Source organism: Hemiscyllium ocellatum, chromosome 31, assembly GCF_020745735.1.
Source record: "Hemiscyllium ocellatum isolate sHemOce1 chromosome 31, sHemOce1.pat.X.cur, whole genome shotgun sequence".
In the NCBI taxonomy this organism is placed as follows: domain Eukaryota; kingdom Metazoa; phylum Chordata; class Chondrichthyes; order Orectolobiformes; family Hemiscylliidae; genus Hemiscyllium; species Hemiscyllium ocellatum.
In genome coordinates, this window is record NC_083431.1 from 51,293,088 (window position 1) to 51,302,791 (window position 9,704).

Below are 9,704 nucleotides of genomic sequence, written 5' to 3' on the forward strand. Positions count from 1 at the left end.
TCATCTGCAAACTTACCAATCATGTCTTGCACATTCTCATCCAAATGATTGATGCAGATAATAAACAGCAATGGGCCCAGCACTGCTGCCTGAGGCACATCACTGGTCCCAGGCCTCCAGTCCAACAAACATCCTTCCACTATTACCCTCTGCTTTATCCACTCTGACCCTCCAGTATCTGCAGCTCTCGCTGTTTCTATATAATTGTATCTTCAACTACATTGCCTTGGTCAGAGGACAGCATTCCTGACAGAGCAGTGTTCCCTCAGTACTGCACTGAATTGTCAGTCTGCATTACTTGGTTCAGATTCTGACATGGGTTTAGATTAGATTAGATTACTTACAGTGTGGAAACAGGCCCTTCGGCCCAACAAGTCCACACCGACCCGCCAAAGCACAACCTACCCATACCCCTACATTTACCTCTTACCTAACACTACGGGCAACTTAGCATGGCCAATTCACCTGACCAGCACATCTTTGGAAACCAGAGCACCCAGAGGAAACTCACACAGACACGGGGAGAACGTGCAAACTCCACACAGTCAGTCGCCTGAGGCGGGTTTGATCCCCACAAGTGTCAGTCTCATGTTACCCGATTGGAAACCTTCAAATCTCCCTCTCAGCAGCAGGGAGTGACATGTTAAAGCAGTTTAGAGAATGTTTTGTGGCCAAAGAATAATGTGAGAAGAATGATTAGGAGGAGATTTCAGTAAACTCTTTGGTGAGATCTTACCCCTCCCTCCCAGAACACAGTTTGTACTCTCTTATGCTGATTCTTTTACACTTCCTACATCCCAACCTGATTAGATGACCTAGTCCACAAAGCCACTCAGTTTTTCGATACTGCCTTACTTTCTTCAATTCATTGGTTCTATTTCTCTCAAGATCAAGACCACGTAGTCTTTAATGTTGTAAGCATCTCACTAACAGTAGCACAACAAAGAATATCTGCAGCTACTTTTCTGCCTGAACATTTGAGATGCTCACCTCAAACTGATCAAGGTGATCTGATTATCTTTGGATCAACTGGTGATCAGATTCTGAAATAACTAACAATGTACAGTGTTTAGTACTCTGTGCAGAGTAAGCTTTCTACCATAGTGACAGATGTGGCAATATTTACAAGCAGAGATTCAAGATAATGATTCCCACTGTCCAGGAGAGTTTCTGACAAGGGACACGATGAATAAGCGATTTTTCTTGCTTCAGTGTACAGATTCCCTTGTAACATACATTTCTGCATATGCATTAAAATGCTTCATGTTTGATGTCAATAATATTTTTATCTTTAACGGTGTCAAATACAGTTTATGCTATTTTCCATTCCCACTGCGCATCTTTATGTAGCAGCTTTCGAATTCTCCACCTTTAGGAGTATGATAAAGTTTAATCTACTGAGGAGCAATGCCACATTGTTCCCAATAAATGGTGTTGGAAGCACATCATTGTCATTGTTGTGTATAAGTTTACCCAGGAGAAAGTGAGGACTGTAGATGCTGGAGATCAGAGCTGAAAATGTGTTGCTGGAAAAGCGCAGCAGGTCAGACAGCATCCAAGGAACAGGAGAGTCAACGTTTCGGGCATAAGAAGGGCTTATGGCTGAAACATCGATTCTCCTGTTCCTTTGGTGCTACCTGATCTGCTGAGCTTTTCCAGCAACACATTTTTAAGCTCTGCATAAGTTTAACTCCAGTTTTTGTCAGGCACAGCAAATAGGGATGTGTCATAGTTGAGCATCACATTGTGCTATGTGTGTCCAGTAAACTACCACTTATAATGTCTGATCATGCTCTGCTTTGTCCCTTGATCATGGACAACGCTATCTTTAAATAGGTTGAGTATTCTCTCAGCATTCGTTAAGGCTGAAGAAAAGGTCTTCTGGCATGTGCTTGGTGCTGAGAGTCTATAGGTCTTTCTGTGGTACTGAGACACACCAACAGAGGGAATGTAAGCTGTGAGATATTGGCTCTGTTCTGTCACTGACATCTAAACATAACCTTGCCGTACATTGAGCTTCATGATCACTGGAGTAATGAAATATTACTAATGGCTCTTGGATAGTAGGGAGTGTTCAAAAAGTGAGTTGCTGGAAAAGCACCGCGGGTCAGGCAGCATCCAAGGAGCAGAAGAATTGACATTTCGGGCATGAGCCCTTCTTCAGGAAGGATTTGATATGTGATAGGATTTAAATCCAGATTCCGAAAGTATTAGCCTAGTCCTCTGGATTACTGGTCAGTTACCAGTTCATCAATGCATCCTGCTTAACCCATGTTAAGACAAAGAATAAGTAGTTGGGGCATCAGCATAGATTGCTTTTGGACATCACAAGTTAGCTTCTTCCAGTTGGAGAATGCCCCACTATCCCAATTTTCTTTCCATTCAGTCCCATCTAACAATTGGCTCCCATGTCACCCAGGCCTCACTCTCCCAAGCAGAGGAGTGCTAAGATCTTGGAGGTTTATTGGGCTGGAAGGAGGTTAGAAAGAAGGGAAATGTGGGACCATTTTGAATGGGCAATAAATGCTCGCCCATCTAGCAATTCCTGTATTGCATGAATGAATAAAGAAAATGCACAGTAATGATGGAAATTATTTTTTTGTGTGTTGGGATGGTAACTACATGATTATGCACAGCTCAAATGCAACCAATTAGTTGTGAAGCCCTTATAGACAGTACACAGGTCACATAGGAGATGAAAGGTCGCTAGCACGAGCTCCAGCACCAGAGTGAATCCAACATGGTGAGGGGCTGATGGCTGCCATGGGGGAGGGGGAGAGCAACAGAGCGGGAGGCGGCTGTAGGAATTCACTTCTGATCCTGCTGGCTTCTCAAACCAAGAAGATTTAAAGAATTCGCAGTCTTTTGACACAACTTGATCATTAACAGAGTTCCATGCTTGAACAGGCATGGGATTGATGTGAGAGCTTTGTCCCAGTGTGTTCGAACAGGGGGACTCAAGGTATTTGAATAGCATCGTGATGTTTATTGATTGTAGTCATGCTGCTAAAACCTCTTAGAGGCCATAATACTGAAAAAAATATGCTCTTCATTAAAGAACGCAGCAGTGAGTGTGATCAATGACTGGGGTCCCAGCTGACTGCTTCATTTCTCCTGTGGATTTGTGCTGGGCAATTAAGAATGTTTCTTTCACAGCTACATGGGGCCATTTGGAGTTGTCAGATGCACTCACTGGTTGATTGGTTGAATGAGGTTTCAAAGTGGGGATTGTGGTAAACATCCCTCTTGACACTTGACAGCTGACAACAATCGTGGTACCAATTTACTAGCTTCATATCCCTCGTTTTGGTCAGATTTGTACCTCCAAAGTTGACAATGCCCGTCCACATTTCACTCCTTCAACATCTTCCATGAGTTTTACTTCCCAGCCGAGTGAATGAATTTTCTGCAGTTTGGCCAGATTACTTTGGAGTTTAGGAAACACTTCCACAGTGGGTGAGGGTCTATCATGGGAGAGCGAACAAGGTGGAGGGGGTCAGTTTAGTTTGTATCTCATTTCATCTGCTCTTTCATTCCTAATGTGTTAAAACCGAGAAAAGAATTACACTCTATCTGTCGCTATTATTTGATTTCAAATGTGAATGGGTGCCATTTTGTGTTATTTATACTCTGGATCCAACCTTCTGATAGAGTCTCTATCACATGACTCCTGACAATGACATCATAGCTTACCTCAGAGGTTCATCTGCATCTACATGAGATCCTGTCTGTACACTGGGAGAATTCTTCTGCTTTTCTTAGAAATATCATCTTGAGATTACTTTAAGTCAAGCTAAACAAGTAAAAATCTGATCTGAATGGCAGTATCTCTACCAGAGCAGCACCAGCCCACTGCTGCATTGCGGTGTCAGCCTAGATTTCATGCTCAAGTCCCTGTGCTGAACTTTTAGCCACAACTTTATGACTTGGGTTAGAGTGCCAACTCTAACTCTGGACTAGGAGGGCATCATAGAAACTCTACCCGAAATGAACTGTGTCACATCTGCTCCCTCATGCCCTTTGCCTGACAGAAAGAAGGGCCTATGTTGACTCATGTTGGCCTGTGGATCCCAGAAATGCTTTCTTTCATCTAAAACTAAGTGTCAGATCCCAAAGGGCAGTGTGCATTTGCTGCTGTCCAGCAGTTTGAAATTATCGCCTGTAGCAATACTGAGTCTGTCAGCCTGGCTCCCAATGAGCCGCCCATGATGTGACAGAGGGTGACAGGGATCAGGATCAGGATTAGCCAATCAGCAGTGATCCCAACAACCCTGTGGCTCAGTCCATGAATGGTATGGAACTAACTCTGTATGTAACCATTGGGCGACATTAATTAGGGCTCGAGTGGTCTCCCAGATTATTGTTTTTTGGTTTTATTTATGAGAGGATGGTGTCACTGGCTAGTCCAGCACTTATTATACTCTGCAGGCTTCCTGCCTCTATTCCTGATGAGGGGCTTTTGCCCGAAACGTCGATTTTCCTGCTCCTCGGATGCTGCCTGACCTGCTGTGCTTTTCCAGCGCCACTCTAATCTAGACTCTGGTTTCCAGCATCTGCAGTCCTTGTTTTTACCTTATTACCCATCCCAGAGGGCAGTTCAGAGTCAGCCACATTGCTGTGGGTCTGGAGTCACGTGTAGGCCAGACTGGGTGAGAATGGCAGCTTCCTTCCCTAAAGGACATTTCTGACTCAGATGGGCTTTTCCTGACAATCATTTCATGATCATCATTGGACCCAATTCCAGATTTCTATTGAATTCAAATCCTACCATCCGCCATAGCAGGATCCAAACCCAGGTCCCCAGAACAGGACTTTGCATTAACAGTCCAGCGATAATGCCATTAAACCATCGCCTCCCATTCAAAGGAGTTGGGTAGAAGACATTTGTGCTCTAATTGGCCTGGGTGTTTAACCATTCAGTGGGGTTTTGATCGACAAATTGTCTTGGACACACCAGATGGTTTAATGGATCATAATTGTTCATGAATATGAGAGGGGATGTAGTGTTAGGGTAACCATGCAGATTTCCTTCTTGTATTGCAGATGGGTTTTCATCTACGAGAAAGGTTATCAGTCCACTGATTCCACCATCAGCTCCGTTTCAGTTAAAGTGAAAGGCATTGGTTTCACAAACCTCTCCCACGTTGGCCCACGGATTTTGGATGCTGTTGACTATTCCTTCCCATCACAGGTGAGATTTTGGACATGGGTGGATAAGGCCTCTTTTGGTGCAGTGTCCGTACCTCTGAGACAGGAGGCCTGTGTTCAAGTCCCACCTGCTGCGTAATCACATCTCTAAACAGACTGATTAAAATGAAAACCAATCTTGAGAAGATGAACCGAGTGGCTCTATTAGTGTCTCTATAGCTGGGTCTTCAAACTCTGCATCATTTCAAAATGAGGTCACGTCGTTTGACGGGACCCCTGACTCCTGCAGGCCAGAATCCTGGAGTTGTGTTCAGGGAGGGGTCAGTGTTAAGAGTCAATGAGGGGTAGGGAGAGGAGTTGGGGTAGGGAGAGGAGTTGACATAGGGAGGAGACAGACCCTGGGCTGGGGTGGGTGATCAGAACCTGGCCCTCACCTCCTCAGGGAGAGATGGAGGACCATGTATTTGGGCTCATTGTCCTGGGGGTCAGGCTGCTGTGGTCAGAGTCAGAGATCTGGGCCTGAAGAGGACATCTTCAAGGGGCCTGCAGTCTGGCTCTTGGACGGCTAAAGCCCTGGGGGGAGGGGCTGGGCTGTTTATGGATGGAATCCTGGGGTGGGATCTGTGTCTTGGGGTATCCAGTAACTGAGCAGTTCCCCCTGGCTGCCTGACACCCCGTTGGAGATTTTGTGAATTTTAGCGAATTCCTGTTGGCAGGAGATGGAACTCGGCAGAAAAGACAAACAATTGACAATAATTTACCAAATATTATGGACTTGTTAACTAGGACAAGTAAACCATTTTATCATTGCTGTAGCATGTGGCCTGTAGGAGTGGTGACCACAGTTGCTCTTACCCTCTCTGGTAATCCCCACATTTCATCTAATTGACCAAAAACAAAACTAGGAATTAAGAACAACTCTGTAAAATCTGTGAGCATTTTGAAGTGTCACTTCCTGTTGCTGTCCTCTGCAGCCTGCAGTAGCCCTTGATACTATCGACGACGCCTCCAACCTTCGTGTCATCTGCAAGTTTACTAACCCACCCCTCAACCTCCTCATCCAAGTCATTTATAAAAACTACAAAGAGCAGAGGCCCAAGAACAGAGCCCTGCGGGACCCCACTCAACACTGACCTACAGGCAGAATACTTTCCATCTACAACCACCCTCTGCCTTCTGTCAGCCAGCCAATTCTGAATCCAGATAGCCAAATCTCCCTGTATCCCATACTTCCTGACTTTATTAATGAGCCTACCATGGGGAACCTTATTAAATACCTTGCTGAAGTTCATATACACCACATCCATTGCTCGACCTTCATCGACCTGTCTCATCACCTCCTCATAGAGCTCAATAAGATTTGTGAGGCATGACCTGCCCCTCACTAAGCCATGCTGATTGCCTTTAATCACTCTATGCTTTGCCAAATAGTCATAGATACTACCTCTCAGAATTCTTTCCAAAACTTTGCTGACTACAGATGTGAGATTGACTGGTCTGTAATTGCCAGGGATTTCCCTATTGCCCTTCTTGAAAAGAGGAACAACATTCACCTCCTTCCAATCCTCTGGTATGACTCTGGCGGAGAGTGAAGAGGCAAAGATCTTCGCCAGCAGCTTAGCAACCCACTTTCTCGCTTCCCGGAGCAGCCTTAGATAAATCTGGTCTGGCCCCGGGGACTTATCAATCTTCAATGCTTTCCAAAATTTCCAGCATATCAACTTCATCAATCTCGATCTGGTCAAGACTGTATCCCAGCTCCTCAAAGTTCTCATTCACAACAAGGTCCCTTTTCTCGGTGAAAACTGAAGCAAAAAACTCATTTAGGGCTTCCCCTATCTGCTCAGACTCCACGCACAAGTTCCCTCTGTTATCCCTGATCAGCCCTACCTTCTCCCTGATCATGCTCTTATTACTCATGTATGAATAAAATGCCTTTGAGTTCTCCCTACTCCGTCTTGCCAAGCTTTTCTCGTGCTCCCTCCTGGCTCTCCTCAGTCCATTTCTGAGCTCCTTTCTAGCAAGTCCGTAATCCTCTAAAGCTGTGCTAGATCCTTGCTTCCTCCACCTTACGTAAGCTGCCTTCTTCCTTTTTGATGAGAAGTTCTTCTATTCTCGTCATCCCAGGTTCCTTAACCTTACCCCTTCTTGCCTGTCTCAGAGGAACACATTTGTGCATCACTCACAACAACTGCTCCTTAAACAATCTCCACATGTCTGCTGTGCCCTTTCTGTGGAACAATTGCTCCCAGTCTGTACTTCCCAACTCCTGTCTGATAACGTCATAATTTGCTTTTCCCCAATTAAATATCTTCCCTCGGTAACTGCTTGTCTCCCTCTCCAAGGCTATGGTAAATGTGAGGCAGTTGTGATCACTGTCACCAAAGTGCTCTCCCACCGCGAGATCCGACACCTGTCCTGGCTCATTGCCGAGCACCAAATCCAGAATGGCCTCTCCCCTGGTCTGTCTGTCTGTCTACATACTGAGTAAGGAAACCTTCCTGAACACACCTGACAAAAACAGCTCCATCCAAACCATCTGCACTTAGGAGGTTCCAGTCGATATTGGGGAAGTTGAAATCACCCATAACAACAACCCTGCTACTTCTGTATTTTTCCAGAATCTGCCCATCTATGAGATCTTCGATCTCTCCACTGTTATTAGGGGGTCTGTAGAAAACCCCTAATGAGGTAGCTGCTCCCTTGCTGTTCCTAACCTCCACCCATACTGACTCAGTAGGCAAACTTTCCTCAACAACCTTCGTTTCTGTAGCTGTGGTGCACTCTCTGATTAGCAATGCTACACCCCCTCCTCTTTTTCCCCCCTCCCTATTCTTTTTAAAAGTTCTAAACCCTGGAACATCAAGCAACCATTCCTGCCCCTCCGTGAAACCCACGTCTCTGTTATGGGCACAACATCATAGCTCCAAGTACTGATCCAAGCTCTAAGTTTGTCACTCTTATTTCAGCTATTTCTTGCGTTAAAGCAGACACACTTTAACCGATCCCTTTGTTTCATTGCGTGAGAAACCTTCACAATAGATTCAATATATCCTGTCACTGCCCCATCTACAACTACCCCCCTCTCAGACATGTGGATCTGATTCCCACCCTCCTACCAAACTAGTTTAAACCCTCCCGAACCAAACGAGCAAATCTCCCACCCAGGGCATTTGTGCCCCTCCAGTTCAGGTGCAACCCGTCCTTCATGTACAGTTCCCACCTTCCCCAGAAGGCAACCCAATTGTCTTAGTATCTGAAACCCTCCCTCCTGCACCAGCCTCACAGCCACGTGTTAAGCTGCACTCACTGACTGTTCCTCACCTCACTATCTCCTGGCACCGGTAGCAAACCTGAGATCACTGCTCTACTCGTCCTGCTCTTCAGCTTCCAGCTTAACTCTCTGTAGTCCTTTTTCAGACCCTCAATCCCTTTCCTAGCGATATCATTGGTGCCAATATGTACCACGATTTCTGGCTGCTCACCCTCCCCTTTCAGAATCCTGTAAACCCGATCGGCGACATCCCGGACCCTGGCACCTGGGAGGCAACATACCTTCCAGGAGTCCCGTTCCTGACCACAAAATCTCCTGTCAATCCGTCCAACTATTGAGTCCCCTACTACTAGATCTCACCCACTTAAAAACTTCCCAGCAGTCCTTTGCTCCTCCTTTGCACCTCCTGGCATCTTCTTAATATAAAAATAGAAAATAAGGAAATAAAGTTAAAAAAATCAAATATTATAGTCTTTTCTTAAGTCATGGACTCACTCTCCCCTGTGCTGGGCTAAGACCCACCTGTGTTCACCAGCAATCTTCATCACTGACCACCACTGCTGACACCCCAGGCTCCACTCACTACTGACTGTCATCTTTTGCTACTCACCTCCACTACCACCATCTGGGCAAATGCTGGGCCCCATGCTCTGTTGCTCCATCAGCCACCTCACTGCAGAGTCCCGCTCCTGCCCTGCTCCATCAACACAGCCAGCAACAACCAGCAGCCTCATGCCCAATCGTCAAAGACCCCAGGTCACCACCACCACAACAGAGTCCCAAAGACCGAAGAATCAAAAGAAAGGAAGAGAAAAGTGAGAAAAGAATAAAGGAAAGAAAAAAACATAGTCAGAGTGGACAAGCTCTGGTGAGAAAACCTACTCTGTCATCATCGTGGAATTTATGTGCTTTAAGCTCAGGTCAGAGTAATGGGACAACGCTCTTCAAACAGCCATATTTGGAAGTATCTGTGAATCTCCCACTAACCTACCTATATAATGGGCAACATGCATCAGGTGCCAACCAGGAGATGGGACATGCCCTAAACGTGGGCAGTAACCAAGTAAACTTCTGCCAGACACGAGCATGGGGGTAACATTACAATCACAAATGGATTGAATGTGTGAGGTGAAGAGATAGCAGCATGCAGAGCGGCTTCAGTTCTGGTGTACACTGCTTGTTGTGGCAGTGAGATCTGCAGGCCACAAACTACTGAAATACTTTCTGTTCTGTGATCTTCTGAAGTTGCTTTTTACATTTTTTCCTATTCAAATAAAAATAG

At 45.6% G+C, this 9,704-nt stretch overlaps 1 protein-coding gene across 1 annotated transcript in view; it reads left to right on the forward strand.

The window, feature by feature from the left end:
• Positions 1-9,704, forward strand: part of p2rx1 (purinergic receptor P2X, ligand-gated ion channel, 1) — a 103,344-nt gene that overhangs the window by 37,888 nt on the left and 55,752 nt on the right. Inside the window, exon 2 of the mRNA XM_060848080.1 lies at positions 5,044-5,191. Within this exon, the coding sequence (XP_060704063.1) occupies positions 5,044-5,191 (148 nt within the window). The remainder of the gene's footprint in view (positions 1-5,043; positions 5,192-9,704) is intronic.